Source organism: Diabrotica undecimpunctata, chromosome 4 (assembly GCF_040954645.1).
Source record: "Diabrotica undecimpunctata isolate CICGRU chromosome 4, icDiaUnde3, whole genome shotgun sequence".
In the NCBI taxonomy this organism is placed as follows: domain Eukaryota; kingdom Metazoa; phylum Arthropoda; class Insecta; order Coleoptera; family Chrysomelidae; genus Diabrotica; species Diabrotica undecimpunctata.
In genome coordinates, this window is record NC_092806.1 from 64330083 (window position 1) to 64348949 (window position 18867).

Below are 18867 nucleotides of genomic sequence, written 5' to 3' on the forward strand. Positions count from 1 at the left end.
GAATCATATAATTTCATCCTCATCCTGTCTTAGCATGAAAATTGAAGATTATTTCTACAAATTCTTTCTTACTATAACCGAAAGTCGTTTAATGTCTAAGAATATTGGTAAAGAACTGCTATGCAATCAGTCCGTTAGGAAAACAAAAAGTTACATAAAAATACATACCAGCAGTAAAAGTACTGTTAGCGACACCAGTTGGCATTTCCACATGTGTAGGAAAAAGAATATTACATTTCTTATGTATTTATTTCCAAGAAGCTTCGATCGTTCTCGACTGACTGCTTTTCTCATGAGATAATGTTACATAACACTTAAAATTTTTCTTGTTAAGACCTGCGTAGCTATAAGCAGATAGATTACATATAATGCCTTAATAAATAATTGGAACTATACAGAAACTTTTTTATTATTGACTTTAGGAAAGTTAATCTAAAAATTTTACATCTTTATGGCCGAAAACCTAAAATGCAATCATTAGATACAAATATTTTTCATCTTAAATGAGATGTGTCACAAAATGTATTTCGCATAAGTGTAAGAGAGCTTTATTTTTGACAAAATCGAAAAAACTTATTTAAAAAAAGTTTAAAAGTACAAAACATGCAAAGTATTCAATTACATTCATTCATATTGAAAATATTTTTTCTTTTTGTCTGCAACAATGTAGCTTCGACTATTTTAAATGATTTTAAACTGTTAATTGTTAATTTTATGTTTATGACATTCTGGGATTGTTGGATAGCCCGAAACTGACGAAATGAAGATGCTCTAGCGAGAGAAAGTATTTGGGCAAGATTTAATTAATAAAACTGTGCTCGATATCTGCCTTTATTTTTCAAAGTACATAATATGAATAAATTCAAAACTCGGCAATGATAAGTCTTCATATAGCAGCTTTTTAAAATTTCTTTTACAATAAAATTTAGTAAAGAAATTTTAAGAAAAGGAAGAAAAAGAAAATAATGTTTGATTGTTGAATTTGGATATTTATTATTTGTATTATATATTACAATAATGTAGAAATATTAACAAAACAATTTACGTTTTTTATACATAGTTCAAGAATGATTCAAGATGGGCCAATCCCCATTATTTTTCATTTTCAAAAAAAAACTAGGATTTTTAAAATAACGGCACACCTTTTAAACGGGTTTTATTATCCACAAGGAAACGAAGTTCCTGTAGCTGGATGTATACCATGTGTCACAAAAAATTTATTTAAAAATCCTTTATAAAAGGTATGTAATTAAAACACCCAATCGGGCTACATCACAAAACGTTTTCGGTATCTACACTCAGGTGCAAAAAAATCGATCCATTCCTTATTTCTTATTTATTTGAAGTTGTATAATTTTAGAGACATTAAATTACGTATGTAAATTTAGGTGTACCCTCGTATACGAGAAATAAAATAATATTTTTAATATTGCTTTTTATATTTCTTAAAACAAATTGGTATTTCAGGTTTTTGTCAAAAAGAGTCTGAGGCAAGTAGATATTTATTGAATGTCGTTTTTAATTCAACAACCATACTAGTGTAGGGATTTTATTTTCAAAACGTATTATATTTTTATTTAATTATCCTTCCTAAATGTCTCTAACTCCGACAGATGCTGCAAGGGCGGTGACTTTAGTTCAAGATGGTCGTAGCCAACATTATGCAGCTGAAATGTTGGGTGTTAGTCGATCTTCGGTTCAAAGAGCAGTTCGGCGTTTTAGCGACAACGGTAACTTCACAAGAAGACCAGGATCAGGTCGTAGAAGGGTAACATCCTAAAGAGATGATCGATTTCTGGTCTCATCATGTTTGAGAAATCGGCATGTAACTTCAGTTGAACTGGCAAATCGTCTGAGCGAAGTGAGAAATGTGGATGTAAGCAGATGGACAGTTCGTCGACGACTTGTAGAAGGTAATTTATTATCCAGAAGGCCAGCCCTATCTCCAATACTATCCATAGAACATCGCAGAGCTCGCCTTGCTTTTGCAAGAGAACATGAAAACTGGAGTGATGCAGATTGGAGCAATGTATTGTTCTCAGATGGGTCCAGATTTTGTCTAAGGTCACCAGACGGCCGAGAAAGGGTTTGGAGAAGACACAGAGAGCGATATTTTCAATGTAATATTGCGGAAAGAATAAGTTATCGTAGGGGCTCCGTTATGGTTTGGGCTGGTATCAGTTCAGAAGCCCATACTGATTTAGTTATTGTAGATAGAGGTTCTATGACTTCTGCAAGATACATAACAAGTATTTTAGATCAGCATATGGTACCTTTTGCTCCTTTTATTGGACCTAATTTTATTTTTATGGACGACAACGCGCGTCCTCACCGTGCTAGAATCGTCAACCAATATATAGAGGAGGTGGGAATTGTCCGTATGAATTGGCCAGTTTGCAGTCCCGATCTCAATCAAAACATCTATGGGATATGATGGGAAGACGTCTTCGAGCACGAGTACCCTGTACAAACAACTTGGCTGAACTTACAGCGGCTCTTCAAGAACTATGGGACCAATTGGATCAATTTGATATCCAGAGGTAAATTACCTCAATGCCTAGACATGTACAGGCTGTTATAAGGGCCCGAGGGAGAAACACTAGATATTGATTTAGTATCAATGTTTTTTCTTAATTTCAGAAAGTTTTGAATATTCTTGTATTTTTGAGTTTTGGCGTATGTCTCTATAAATAAATGATTTTTTGGATAATCTGTAAAAATTATTTTAATCTAACATATACTTTTACATCTATACCTGAGTTAAAAGTAATATCTTCAAACGTTTTCTTTTTTCCGCAAATAATACCCATGGATCGATTTTTTTGCACCTGAGTATATATTCCAACAGATTTGGAACTTGGAATATACGAGGTTTGATCCAACATCCTGGAAAGTTACATATAATAGAGAGAGAAATGGCTGATTATCGAATTTCTATGCTTGGCATCAGTGAAACTCACTGGAAGGGTAAGGGGCATTTCCGAAGCGCCTCTGGCAATACCATTTATTTCTCAGGCCACCAAACAGAGAGCATCAATGGGGTTGCAATTATAATACCACCCACATTCCAGAACTACGTAAATGGATATGATGCAGTTAATGACAGAATTATACATCTGAGACTAAAGTGCTCAACATCCATCCTCCACATCATACAAATATATGCCCCGACAGCCACGGCAGAACAAGCAACACTAGAAGACACTAGAATACCAAACAAAGACATAGTGGTGATACTAGGCGACTTTAATGCCAAACTTGGAAGAACGAATCTAGATGACCACATGAAGATAACTTGGAAGAACGAATCTAGATGACCACATGAAGATGATTGTAGGGCCATATGGTCTAGGAGATAGGAATGAGCGAGGAGACCGACTATTAGAATTCTGCAACCAAAGGAAATTCTCTGTAATGAACACGCATTTCAAGCATCATCCGCGTAGACTCTATACCTGGAAATCACCTGGAGATAGAACAAGAAATCAAATAGACTTTATTCTGATCAGTTCGAGATGGAAGTCTTCAATTACCAACGCAAAAACATTTCCAGGAGCAGAATGCGGAAGCGATCACCAGCTCTTGATGGCTGATTACAGAATACGTTTCAAGAACATACGCAAAGCTTCTCCCCGTTCTTTTAGGCTAACGGACCCCGAATTAGCTATCTTTAAAGAGAGAATTGAACCAGCACTAACCAGAATAGAGAACAATCGGGCAGAACAAAGTGTGGATGAAGCCTGGACAGATATTAAAGAAACCATCGTAACAACAGTGAACCAATGTCGCCAACCATCTATAAATAATAGCATTAAACCGTGGATCAGCAGAAACACGTGGAAAGTGATTGAACAAAGAAAGCAACTTAAAGTTGGCCCCTGTGATCAACAGACATATAAAGCTCTCTCCAGAGATATTCAACGAAGATGCCGAAAAGACAAACAAGAATACATCTCTGAAATCTGTCAAGAAATAGAAAATCACGGATATCGAAATGAAACCAAAGACCTCTTCCGGAAAGTGAAAATTCTTGCGAGAGAATTTAAACCCAAGAACTATGCAATAGAGGACAAACAGGGTATTATCATAAGTGATATCGACAGAGTGTTGGAAACATGGAAAAACTATTGTTCAGAGCTCTACAGGGAAGAACACGTAAATCTAGGCCACACTTCGGCCCTCGAAAACATCGCATACAACCCTGAACCTGAAATTCTGCTGTCCGAGATTGAAGAAGCTGTAACTCACCTCAAGAAGAATAAATCCCCTGGCTGCGATGATATCACGGGAGAGCTCCTTCAGAACATGGGAGACAAAGGATGTTACATAATGTGGAAACTTTGTAATAAAATTTGGAGATGCGGAAAGTGGCCCAGAGAATGGCGCACATCATTGTGCATACCAATCCATAAAAAAGGAACAACTACAAAGTGTAGTAATTATCGTACCATCTCACTGATTTCCCATCCAAGCAAAATATTACTAAGAATCATTAAACGCCGTTTGCAACAATACTTAGACAAACAAATTCCCCAAGAACAAGCAGGCTTTGTCAAAGGGAAGGGTACGAGAGAGCAAATCCTTAATATGCGGCAGCTCATAGAAAAGGCCCGCGAATTTAAAATTCCAATAATAATCTGTTTTCTAGACTACCAAAAGGCATTTGATTGTGTGAAGTGGGAAGTTCTCTGGACAGTTCTTCATGAGATGGGAGTTCCAGATCATTTGGCAATATTAATTAAAAACTTATACGAAGATAACTCAGTTAAAATAAGAATTGAAAACCAGCAATCTGATACCTTCAAAACCAGCAGAGGTGTACGACAAGGGTGCATACTATCTCCAGACCTGTTCAATTTATATGGAGAATACATAATGAGGAACGCACTCGATGGATGGAGAGGCGGCATCTCCATTGCAGGAAAAAAGATCTCAAACTTAAGATTCGCAGACGATACAACACTGATAGCAACATCTGAAGAGGAGATGTCGAGACTGATAAAGAGAGTAGAAACCGAAAGCAACAAGTGTGGGCTCAAGATTAATAATCAGAAAACAAAAATCATGATTGTGGACCACGCGAATATCCTCCAAACAACAGGCGCCCTAAATCAATTCGAGAAAGTAGACGAGTTCACGTATCTAGGATCTTCCTTAAGCAATGCAGCCTCCTCCCATACGGAAATTCGCAGAAGAATAGGGATGGCCAAGAACGCGATGAGTCGACTGTCAAAAATATGGAAGGACCGCTCTTTATCCAAAAAACTCAAAATGAGACTGGTACGGACACTCATTTTTTCAATCTTCAGTTACGGTGCCGAAACATGGACAATAAAGTCAGAGGATAGGAAAAGGATTGACGCATTCGAAATGTGGTGCTGGAGACGAATGCTACGCGTCTCGTGGACGGAGCACAGATCCAATCAGTCGATTCTCGAAGAGCTAAACATTCAGACCAGACTCTCCTCTCAGTGTCTTGCAAATATTTTAAAGTTTTTTGGCCACATTGCGAGAAGAGACAATGACAACTTAGAAAGATTAATTGTATGCGGAAACGTAGAAGGACGTAGAGGCAGAGGACGCTCACCTATCCGATGGTCAGATCAAGTACAGAAAGCCACTGGAGAGACGTTTTCCGAGTCCATGAGAGCAGCCCAAAATCGCAAGAGATGGAGAGAATTGACAGCCCGCATTGTAGGAAATCACGATCCTCAGCAATGAGGAAACGACAAGAGAGAGAGAGAGAGATATATTCCATCATCAGTGTCTCCTAAAAGTATATAACCACTTTAATTAAAGAGAACATGAAATTTAAAATTTTGACCAAGGTTAATACAAAATGTTGTTAATACTTACTAAGTGAAGCGTGCATTTCCATAACGTAGTAAGTGCCAAATTATAAATTTTTCAGGAGGAGTAAAAAACAGTTTTTTATCGAACATGTTTATTTCTTATAATGTAACATACTGAAAAAGGATTAGTTTAAAGGTATTATATAATACAAACATACCGCAAAGGAACAATAAACAAAGCTTACTTAAAAAAAAAAATCAAAAATCTGTCTAAGGTCAAAACGTTGTAAGTGCCATCAGGTTTGCAAGTCAAAACGTTTTAAGTGCCAGATTTTTAACCGTTGTTTCCTACAGTAGAAACTTGCCCTGGTTGACCTAATTTTCCTTTAAAATACTTCTTGGCATCATCGTGAAGATAAGGGAGCATTTTTTCAATATCTGTTCTTTTTTTCTCTGGGATACCAAAGTGAGTTCTAGTTTTTTGAAGGTCTATGATTTTAAAGTCTTCTAATGTAACTCCAGATTTGAGTACATTGGTCTCACTCCATCCAGCGAGCTCACTATGTCGTTTAGCCACCATCACCGTACCAAATTTCTCTCTTGTAAGACGAAGCTGCGTAGCTATTGAAATTCCTAACTTCTTTGTGTTCAGTTTATCACAGGCAACGGTTTTGAAATCATAAAAGTCCTTAACCACCATGCACGAGAATGGATTTTTCTGGGCCGCACTAGTAATGATGTTAACAACATTCATCAATGTATAAGCCTTACACACTTTTTTACGTTTTTCTATGATTGCGAAATCTCTGTCGCAATTAAGGAAAGTGTGTCCTTTTACAGGAAATTTATGAATAATTTCCTCAAAAACGTTATTTGCTAGTATGGTCAAATACATGGCGATCATGAACTGATTTTTATTTTGACCCCCACAATTATCCGACCACAAAATAAGCTTTTTCTTTCCGTGATTGCCAATTTCCTTAGTAAGGTAAGTATATAAACAGGAGCTAATTTCCAAGGCACCCCTTCCCCCAAAGTCCTCAGTCCATAAATACATGAATCCCTTTCCTGTGATGGAATCGTGAATTCCTAAGTTACACACTGCAAGCTGTTGTGAGTGAGTTAATTGGGGAATGTACATTTGCTGCTGCATATCGAAGGAAAGAACATAGCAATTACTTGTACATGCATTTTTGGTCTCAGTTGACATTGCTTTTGTAGCAGCCTCTGCTCTCCGATGGTGAAGCTCCTGTTCTGTTACAGCAGCTTTATCTCCTGATTTTATTTGAACAGCCAAACTATCACATGTGGAGCATGTATCTACTTTAGGCCTTGCAAAAGATAAGTTAAATTTTGATATAAAAATTTCATTATACCATTGTCTAGTTACTGGTGGTTTGTTAGGCGGCTGATAATCCGCACAATATTTCTCTAAAAATGCACGGTACATTCTACTTACGTTTAAATCCGGTGACAAGAAGAGCTTATCCGGGGTTTTCGCCCTTGCGTAGTGGCTCTCAATTTTTGGAAAACTTTCGATATGCTCTATAATCTTGTTAGTCCAGACAGTCTTGAAAATATTTTGTCGAGCCCCTCCTCGTTTTTCTGACATATCCATTTTACCATCAAGAATTTTTTCTCCCAAAAGTTGCACTCTTCTTGGAGTTACGGCAAACGTACTACAAAATGTTTTGAGGCAAACCCTTATTTCAGATCCTCCAGGCAAAAGTAAATGGTAGGTGAAAGAGTGCTTTCTCCTACTTTCACTGGGATGTTCGTACTGACCACGACGTCTCCTTTTGATTAATTGGGGATGAATAAACCTTTGTAGGTAACTTTGCTGCTTACTATAATCAGCCATTTCATAGAAATGATTGTACAACTCAACAAGGTATTCCAGTCTTATGGATTTACATGCTAGTGGACACTTGCATTTTACCTAAAACAATTTTGGATTATTTAGATAGATTTAAACAAAAAAAAATTATTTATGTTTTAACGTCTATTTAGATAGGTATCTCTTTAAACCATACTTACATCAGCTGGTGGCATTTTCTTTGTAACGGTCTTTTTATTAACTAGAGAAACATATTCTTCGCCAGAGTTTCTCATTTTCTTGGTTTTATTTTTTTTTCCAACTATCAACAACTCTTCTTTTCTTTTTGGACCGTTTTTCTGTAGTTTCCTCCATATTCGTTTCAAATACTTATGTTTAAACCCAACCCAACACGTCCAAACAAAAATAATTTATAACTGATGCGCCACTCTACATTTAACAGAATTGCACTACGATACTTACAACGTTGTGACTTGCACCGCTACTTTATCCCCACTTTTCACGCCGTCGCTAGCTATATCGACATGAAATAAATTTTAGGCGATGGAATATGGCACTTGCAACTCATTTAACTTAAAAAAACCAAATGAGGCATATTGGCACTTACAACGTTATGGAAATGCACGCTTCAAGTGTACTTGGAATTGATAACATGGCAACGTAAGACTCGATGGTATCGATTGAAATGACAATATTGACATGTTAGGACGGAAGTCGGAACAAAGCAGTCAGTGTAACTTGAGGTATTTTTCTAAATATGACAGTAGCCAGTAATATTTAAAATTGAATAAGTTAAAATTATAATAAAATAACAGTAGCAGCCATCAATGTTGTAGTTTTAATTATGAATTTATCCTAAATTTATAATTAATGTAGGTGGACTGAAGTTTGGTGAAATTTTGTAGGTACTGATAGGCAACCAACTATACAAATATCTAAGTTAAGTGGTGGGGTAAACTGCTACTAGTTTTTAAATACATATCTATAAACAATATCAACACCTCTACCAAACAACTCTGCACAAAATCATTTTACTTTGTATCCAAGTGTGGAAAAAACGTAAGGAGGTGCATTTAAGATGAAATTTTTATATAATATACCGGCGTTCTTGTTCTTGATGTTTTCTACTTATTTAAAGTTTAGCAGAGATTTACATTTATCAAAGTTTTTTTTACTTCTTTTTTCTTGAGTCACTAGATTCTATATTTTTATTGATTGCCTATTACTAATTTTATTTGTTTTTTTTTATCATGTAAACTTTCGCTCATATAACATGGTCTTCTAATTGTATGCCTTTCTCGTTTTGTTTTTTTCTATGTCGATTACAATTTTCCGTAAGTAAAAATTTTATACCAAGAACATTATTGGAATTTAAACTCGATTGAAACAACCACATTGAATTACGGTGTAATAACATATATGCCAAGTCGATCATTAACTAAGGAATTTCTCTCAGCAAGAGGTAATTCATTATGATTTTAATATGTAAATAAACACATGGTAATACGTACGTATTAAATTTTCCGGTTTTATTAAGTACTAGACTCTCATCGAAATTGCGGCATTTAATTTTGCAACATATAACTATGTTTGAGTTACACTTCTGGTTTTGATGTGTATCTGATTCAGAAATATGTCAACTATGTGCCTCGCCCAATCATTTTATTATATCTCAAAGCAGATAAATGGTTACTTAAGGCAATATAGGCATGGCGCATTCACCACATGAAAATAATGCAATTTTACTATAGAGAGTGCCACAAAAGAATGGTCATCAATATCGCAATTTTCCGTGATAAAAATATCTCAATGTGCTCTGTAACTTAACTAAACTGTATTTGAAAACGGTTAAACATTTTTCTTAGAAATCGTAATCAATTGTAAAAATATTTCACAATTAAATCATTTAAACCGTCGGGGATACATCACATAGAGTTAATCAAATCTGCCATACACGTTTGCTGAATTTCTTTAACTTCTTCTTGAAGTGTTCTTCCATAATAACTCTTCAAGAGTTGCGGGCATGGCTAAACGACGACGAATGCGGCTCAGAAGCTGACCATATAGGCGTTCCAGCGAATTAAGATTAGGGCTGCATGCTACAATCAAATCTGTAATGTAATTTATTGTAAGCAGCAAGGTCAAACATAGTGTAATTGATTTCAAAGCTATTGATCATAGGATATGTCGAATAAGACTTAAAGGGAAGTTCGCTAATATTATAATAATTATTAGCATCCATGCTCCAACAGAAGAAAAAGAGGATGATGAAAAGGACATGTTCAGACCGAGAGTACGCTGAGTGCCCAAAAAATGACATCAAAATAATAGCAGGGGACTTTAATGCCAGAGTCGGAAGAGAGAATATATTTTTGCCCACCATCGGAAAAGAGAGCCTACACATAGACTCTAATGATAACGGTCTTTGAATCTTAAACTTTGCTATGTCTAAGAACATGGTAATAGCTGGGACACTGCTCTAACTTATTAGATGTTAGGTCTTTTACAGGAGTAAACATAGACAGTGATCACTCTTTAGTTAAAGCACGATTTAAAGAGGGAATATCCAATTTAGGACCTGCGTGGCGCAAGCGGTGGGGTGCTTGCCTCGCATGCCGGTGGTTCGTAGTTCGAATCCTACCGCCGGCAAGAACAACTAGACATTTTTAAAAATGTCTATAGGCCCCAGGTCGACTCAGCCTGAATAAAATGAGTACCTTGGGTAAAACCAGGGGTAATAATAGGCGGTTGAATCGTAGCACTGGCCATGTTACCTTCCTTGTATACCGTAGGCCCTAGATATAGCAGACTACCCTGCTATACTCCCAAAGCCGCGAGCGGTATAAAACGGGAGACTATTATTATATCCAATTTAAAAAATGAGATTGGGAAAAGGAGAGAAAAAATCGACATTAATAAACTAAAAGATCCCGACATTGCAAATGTATACAGACAGCAAATAGAAGATCAAATAAGGACAGACTACTTAGAAGAAGAAGACATTAACCAACTATGGGCAAATATTCGAGATATTGTGTTACAGACATCGGTTGAAATATTGGGTAACCACGATTAAAAATTTGTAAAGACATTAACGGTGAAATTATACATGATAAAATCTCAGTTCTTAACAGATGGGCACAACATTTCAGCGAACATCTAAATATAAATATAAACGATATTGAAGGAGGTTACAACATAGACAATCAACAAAATCTACAACGTCAACTACACAGTGAAGACCGAACAAGAGAAGAAGTATCAAATGCCATCCTAAAACTCAAAGACAATAAAGCCCCAGGAATCGATGAAATCTGTTCGGAAATGTATAAAAAATGTGGTGATCAACTTTTTGCAGCAATGCATAAACTAATAGTACTTATATGGCAGAGTGAATTGGTACCAGAAGAGTGGCTAAAATATGTCCATTGCATAAAGGGGTGATCAACTGGACTGTAAGAGAACTATAGAGGAATTACTCTGTTAGCATCTGCGTATAAAATCTTCGGCAATGTATTGTTTGAAAAACTTAAACATTTTACAAAGGATATTGTTGATGAATATCAATGCGGATTTACTGCTGGAAAGTCAACTACACATCAAATTCAAGCACATAGGCAGATTCTAGAAAAGTTACTAGAATATAACATAGATACAAACCATCTCTTCGTCAACTTCAAAGAAGCCTATGCTAATGTGAAAAGAACAGCATTAATGCAATGATAGACTTTGGGATCCCCCTAAGTTAGTTAAGTTGGCCCAACTAACAACGCAAAACGTAAGCTCTTGCGTTAGAATTGAAGGAGAAAACTCTACGTTCTTTGACATTAATAATGGTCTAAGACAGGAGGACGCGCTGGCGTAACTCCTCTTTAATATTGCCTTGGACAAGGCAATCAGACAGTTAAGTATTAGAATGAATGGAACAATTTTTAATAGATCGACGCAAATTCTCGCATTCGCTGACGATATAGTTATAGTGGGCAGAAGTATGAGAGACATGGTGCAGTGTTTTACAAGGCTTGCGGACACGGCAAGTGAATTAGGACTTGAGGTAAACGAGGAAAAAACCAAATATATGTTGGTTTCTAAAATATCCAACAGAGAATTCCAATAAAGAATTCACATATCTTGCTCAATACAAGACTTTAATAAGACCGGTTTTGATATATAGTGCTGAAACGTGGACCTTCTCTCAAAATGATGAAAGTTATACACCGATCCAGATATTGTGAAATTCGTTATAGTGCAGAGACTTAGATGAGCTGGACACATTGTCAGGACACACAGGATGTCAGATCACGAATACACTAAGAGATTAACATTGATGATGTGGAACAAGACCTACATACAGATTCCAAGGGTCAGAAGATGGAGTGAAGTTGCCAGTAATCGACAGGAGTGGCGACTTCTTTGTGAGCAGGCCAAGATCCACAATGGATTGTCGTGCCACTTATGATGATGATACATAAATACAACAAATTTATAAAAATTTACAGTTTTAGTTATACCAGTAACCTTCCATCAGTATAAATATCTCTTCCTTCAGAGAAACGAACTGTGAAAAGACCTCTTTTTTGAAAACACGCCGAGTTACAAAACAAAATCCAATAGGTATAGGAAATTAGAGATTTCAGCAGTTTCATCAAAAGCATTTAAAAATCCCCTTTCACGTTTGTGTCAAGAGATTCCTAGTCCATGTATCCAACCAAATTACGAACGTGATTTTAATTCAAATAAACGTTAAAAAAATATTTCGTACAGTATTTTCCATGTGTATCTTGTGCTTTAGCGGTCTTCCTGCTAATGAGATATCCAACGACGATATGATCTCTGAACCGTATCAACTGTTGTGTCACAAAACTAACTGTTGTTTTACGATTTTAATAGTGGAACCATACAGCGAGGATATAATTACTTCCTGTGAAATGGACATTATAACACAATAATTTCAGTGTTTTAAAAATTGGTATATAAAGGATCTCATTAATACAGACAGAATCTTGTATTTTGTACATCTAAAATAAATACTAGAGTAGAATAGATACAATGCCGGAAATACAATAGCAAGGTGTAACCAAATATCAGGAAACTAAATTTGAATTTCGGAATGATATCTGCAGTATATTAATATTGTTTTCATTTATACTCTTGCACTAAAGATGTCTTGTTATGAATTAATTAAAGTATTATTTTACATATTACATATTACATCAAAAAAAAAACTGAAAATGTAGCAGTAAAGAGATAAATTCTTTGAGGTATATAAGCAAGGTCAAATATCAATTTTTGTCCTTTACAGTTTTCCACACTAGTTATAAATCGGAAATTAATTTAAAAAAAATTTGCTACCCAATAACACATTAATTTATTAAATCTTTTTATTTTAGTTAAAGTTATCCTTTGTCGAGGATGGACCTGAAGTTTATGAGTATCCTTCCGAAACGTCGATGATGTTAGATGATTCTCCAATAGTTTCTCCAGTACAACTCGGTCACACCGTTCCTAACCTTAGTGGTGAGTAATTTATTTTGTTACGGTTAACTGAAAAGATAAAGAAGTGCAAACGGAAAGACAAATGGCATATTACCACTAGAAGTAACCACACGGGAAATTGACGAAGCTTGTAAGATATGACAATAACATAAAGTATTACTATTACTCCTTGGCTTAATTTTCTTTCATGAGCTAACTCATAAAAAAAATTATTTTACTGTATGTGTTATCGTACTATTTTGTTGGTAGATTGGGTTTTAAAGGCCGTGAATGAAGGCCGTCATATGCCGTGAATTAACATATCAAGAAAAATTAAAACAAGGCTAATGTGAAGAAAAATTATATAAAAAATAATCTGACTATCTTAAAAACCGGAAAAAAGGTACACATTTATTATGAAATTTAAAATTATCCAAAAGGGTTTTAACATTTCAGAACGTTTTCGGTCTCATAAGACATGAATACATATGAAGCATTTAAGAAAAATAACAGTAAAAACGAATCTGGACCAAATAATCAGTGATTCGGTAAAACAAATCTTAAACATGAATATATTAAATTGTTGAATATATTAAAAGGGATAAATATTATTAAAAATTGAAAAAAGGAAACTAATCCCTGCATCCGAAATCCGTGAAAGGATTTGAAAATAATATAAAAGAGTTAAGAGAAATTAGAAGAATTTCCATGAATGCTGATTCGTCGCAATATTTTTAGCTCTATTGTTAGCCGCCCACTTCCAAATTGTCAAAACATAGTAAAAACCGTTATTATCAAACACTTATTAATTATATATATATATATATATATATATATATATATATATATATATATATATGTATATATATATATATATATATATATATTATATTATATTATATATTATATTATTATTATATATATATATATATATATATATATATATATATATATATTGTTATGATTGTTTATTTTGACTTTGATCTTAGTTTATTGAGCCAATAAAAAAATATAACTTATTTGTTATCAAAAGTAAAATAAACTCCTTATATTACCTGTGTTCGATGGATTCAAAGATTTTCTAGTTGTCTTTTATCGAGAGAGAGAAGAAGGATAAGAATAAAAAAAAATATTATATTACAAAAATTTACGTTTCTTTATTTTATATGAACGAATAAAACAATTATCAAATTCTGTCGTTATCTTGTCAATCAGCATACAAGAAAATAAATCAAATTTTTATAATAATAAGATTTAAAATCTACATACATTTATATTAAGTGAAAACCAATTTTACTTAAATTTTTCTTTACTTGGAACAAAAAAACAACAAAACTTTAAACTTTTGATTAGCCTAACAAAACCTCAGTTCTTAAATTTGAATGCTAATGACCATGATGTCAAACCGATCCTTCACAGATATAAAATTCAATTGTACAAAACACTTACAGCTTATTTTCTTATTGAGTTGTATGTTGGAACATACCCAGAAAAATCCAGTCTCCTCAACGATGTGATCTCTCCTTTTTGGTACCTAGGCTCCTTCCTAACGTCTCTGCAAACCTGCTGCACTAACCAAAAACACCTGATGCACTTCTCCAAAAACTCAACTACTTATTAATGACACAAGGACCTCCTTTTGTCAACTTGATGCCGTAAAACTACTTTCACAAATCTTCACAAAATGCCAACGGTAGATACAAGGACCTCTTTCAATCTACTTGCTATCTCCTTCTGCAAAACTATTCAATTCTTTTCACAATGCCGGTATCCAACTCACGAACCACACCCTATCTTGAGACAAACGACTGTTTCCTTCGATGACCAAATTATAACTGACGTCTCCGGTTCTCATGATCGGCTCACAAATTCCCATTTAAAAACGACCGTCCAATCAAAAGCTCAAATTGTGTTTACCATGATTTTGGAAAAGCCTAATTTCGGTTTCAGAGAAAAACTAAATAGCTTACTTTAAAATTGGTTTTGTCAATACACAATTTATACATATTTCAAAAGATTAGAATATGGTCATTTAATACTCGATTATACAAACAATGAAAAGATTAACTTACAGGTAAAATGTCTTCTAATTCTAAACAAAGGTTTTTTGATAATTTTGTTTGAAACGGAAAAAGGTCGTTTGCCAAACAAATTTCTATTCTTATCTACACTAAATCTTATCTTAAATTACTATATACAATTTGTTTATATTAATATCTTGAAATTTTATTTCGATGGATTTTTTTTATTTATTTTTCTTTGGTTGGGAAAGAAGAAACATAATATATATATATATATATATATATATATATATATATATATTATGATAATACAAATTTCAGGTAATACCGTCTTCTTGAAGGCATTTCCTGTGACGTACTGATTGTAATATAAAGGTTTAAATTATGCGTTTTTTAGGAATATTTCAAATAAAGCCTGAAAAGACAAATAAAAAACAGAAGTGGATGACTTCAGAAATTCTAGCATTAATGGAAGAGAGGAGAAAAGCCAAAGGGAGAAATGAGCCAAAATATCAAGAACTACGAAGTAGAATTAAAGTAGAGATAAAAAAGGCAAAGGAAAAGTGGTTAACAGATCAATGCATAGAAATAGAAGAGTATGACAGAAAATACGACAGCTTTAGTATGCATAAAAAAATAAAAGAACTAACAAATAGCAAAAAGTGAGCACACTATGGGATATTCAAAGATGATAATGGTAAACTCATTGCAGACATCAAAGATAAACAAAGATTTTCGCAAGAATACATAATGAAGCTATTCGACAATGATAGAATGATGCAAGAAGAACTACAGGAACAAACAGGACCGAAAATAATAATGTGCGAATTAGAACAGGCAATTAGAAATGCAAAGACAGCAAAATCAGTAGGCCCAGATCAGATACCCACTGAGCTAATTAAATGCATTGACGAAGAAACACAGCATATACTTTTAGATCAGTTCAACAAAGTATATACAACAGGAGTAATACCCGAAGATCGGTTGCAGTCAACGTTTTGTAACACTACCAAAGTGAGTACATACGACAGAATGCTCCCAGTACAGAACAATTTCCTTAATAAGCCACACACTTAAGATATTTCTCAAAATAATACATGGAAGACTATACAAAAAAATAGAAGAAGATATATGTGTGATCGGTGGACAAAAGCAGACAAGTCCAAATTTGAGTTTTTTCAGGAAGTGATAAAAACTATTTTAAAATTAAACGCATGAGTAAATGTAGCTTTTAATTAAAATTATGTATATAGGATACATGTATTACAATACAAATTAAAACAACATAAATGTTAAAAATTTTGCATTTGAGTTAGGTACGTCTTTCTTTATTGACTTATCTTATAAGGTATAAATGAACTGCAAATTTTAAAATAAAAAAAAACATAAATATTATTATAATTACGAAATGAACATTAAACAATACAATTTTAAAAGAACAAAGGCATATAGTTTGAATTAATTTATTTTTTCATTATCACTTACAAGATCGGGGTGAGTATTTTGTTTTTGTTTGTTTGTGTTTGCAGTTTGCAGGTCTTTGTACAGACAAGATGCTATCTGATTTGCCCTCTACCTGCAACAGATTCATACCACATGTAACAAACAACTTTCACTGTACTGTTATCATGAACTGTCAAATTAAACGTTCACAGTTCTCTTATAAAATGCAACAGATGATTTTAAATCTGGTATTGGTAATTACTGTTGAAGGTCGAAAGTGTATGCCCTTAAATGTGGAACAGTTTTGGCTGTTTCTGTGTCTTTCCTTTTTTCATTATACGCTTGATCAGCTTCCATTTGGTGGGATTTGTGGTCTGAAGAGAGTTTTTCTTTCTGGTCGTCTGTTCAAATTTTTAATTGCACAATAAAATTATCGCAGGTATCACAAGTATCAAGTTTTGGCTTTTTAAATCTGAGATTCTTCTTCTTAAAGTGCCTATCCGTTCCGGATGTTGGCGATCATCACGGCTATCTTTACTTTGTTTATTGCAGAGCGGAACAGTTCAGTGGTAGTCGTGTTATACCACTTTCGTAAATTTTGAAGCCAGGAAATGCGTCTTCTTCCCGGTCCTCTCTTACCATTTACCTTCCCTTGGAGAATCGGCTGGAGAAGGCCGTAACGTTCTTGATTTCTCATTACATATCCTAGATATTCCAACTTTTTAGTTTTGACGGTCATGAGAATTTCACATTCTTTCCCCATTCTACGCAGGACCTCCACATTAGTAACTCTGTCAACCCAGGATATACGTAAGATGCGCCTATAACACCACATTTCGAAAGCTTCGAGTCGATTCATAGATGCAACAGTCAGTGTCCACGCTTCCATTCCGTAGAGCAGAACTGTGAATATGTAGCAGTTCAATAGACGGCATTTTGTTTTTAATGATATGTCTCGACTGTTGAAAATGGTTCTCATTCTAACAAATGCTGCTTTTGCTTTTATTATTCGCTGTTTAATTTCTGTTGAGTGGTCTCATAGGCTATTTAAATTGGTGCCTAGATATGTATATTGCTCGACTCTTTCGATATTCTGTTGGTTGATTGTAAGTTGAGCGTTTAGTATTGGTTTTTTACTAATTGTCATAAATTTGGTTTTCTTTATGTTAAGAGCTAGTCCGTATCGGTTGCTGACTTCTGTTATGCGATTTGTTAATATCTGTAAGTCATTCAGATTATCGGCAAAAACTATAGTGTCATCTGCATATCTAATGTTATTCAACCATTCACCGTTTATTAGTATTCCTTTCGCACAACCGTTTAAAGCTTCCTTAAATACCCATTCAGAATAAATATTGAACAACAATGGAGACAAAATACAGCCCTGTCGTACTCCACGTTCTATTGCAATTTTATCAGTTAACTGGTCTATTTTGATTTTGGCCGTTTGATTGTAGTAAATGTTTCTGATAATTCTAAGATCTTTGTTGTCAATTCCAATTTCTTGCATTAGAGTCATTAATTTGTCATGTTTTACTCTGTTAAATGCCTTCTGGTAATCTATAAAGCATACGTATATGTCACAATTCACATCCCTGCATCTCTGAAATAGCACCTGTACAGCAAAAAGGGCCTCCCGTGTTCCCAGAGCATCACGAAATCCGAATTGTGTTCTTGTTAGTTGTTCCTCTCATTTTGTATAATATTCTTTTGTGAATGACCTTTAGAAATGTTTTAAGTAAATAGGTCATAAGGCTTATAATTCTATAGTCTTCGCACTTTCTCGCATTGGGTTTTTTTGGAAGATTTATAAAAGTTGACACTAACCATTTTTGGAGAATTATGCCTGTATCATATATATTGTTAAATATATTTGTCAACCATTTTATGCCATCATAGTCAATAAGTTTTAAGAATTCTGAGTGAAAATTATCAGGGCCTACTGCTTTACCATCTTTGGTGCTTTTGATGGCATATTTTACTTCTTCGACTGTAAATGGTGGTCCAGATTCGCAATTGGTGTTTGTTGTAATACCAGTGTTACTTCGTATATCTTCAAAAGTTTTTTCCACGTATTTAATCCAAATATCCCTTTTATGCTCTATTTCCAGTACTATGTTTCCCTGATTATCTGTCAGGAATCCAGTGTTCTTGTGTTTATATAAGCCTGCCGCTTCTTTAATCTTTTTATGGAGGTTAAATGAATCATGTTTTTGTTATGTACATCTCTGTACACTTCGAGCTAAACCAATTTTCTTTTGCTATTTTAATAGCCCTTTTTATTTCGGTCTTTATGTTG

The 18867-nt window shown here is 34.4% G+C and overlaps 2 protein-coding genes across 2 annotated transcripts in view; one reads left to right on the top strand and one right to left on the bottom strand.

Moving 5' to 3' along the window:
- The window catches only part of LOC140439603 (uncharacterized), a 136913-nt gene that overhangs the window by 106073 nt on the left and 11973 nt on the right, over positions 1-18867 (top strand). The window contains exon 3 of the mRNA XM_072529620.1: positions 13020-13146. Within this exon, the coding sequence (XP_072385721.1) occupies positions 13020-13146 (127 nt within the window). The remainder of the gene's footprint in view (positions 1-13019; positions 13147-18867) is intronic.
- LOC140438261 (uncharacterized) lies at positions 6059-7858 on the bottom strand. The gene is made up of 2 exons (XM_072527955.1): positions 7616-7858; positions 6059-7558 (listed from the first exon to the last, which is right to left on the bottom strand). Exons 1-2 carry the CDS (start codon positions 7651-7653, stop codon positions 6127-6129), a joined length of 1470 nt encoding a protein of 489 aa, XP_072384056.1. The 5' UTR covers positions 7654-7858; the 3' UTR covers positions 6059-6126.

What these genes read in the sequence shown, in the direction of transcription:
- LOC140438261 (XM_072527955.1), bottom strand. Translation starts at nt 7,653, where the DNA reads ATGGCTGATTATAGTAAGCAGCAAAGTTACCTACAAAG. An exon ending in CAGCAAAGTTACCTACAAAG is followed by an intron (nt 7,559 to 7,615) that starts GTTTATTCATCC and finishes CGAACATCCCAG; the next exon opens with TGAAAGTAGGAGAAAGCACT.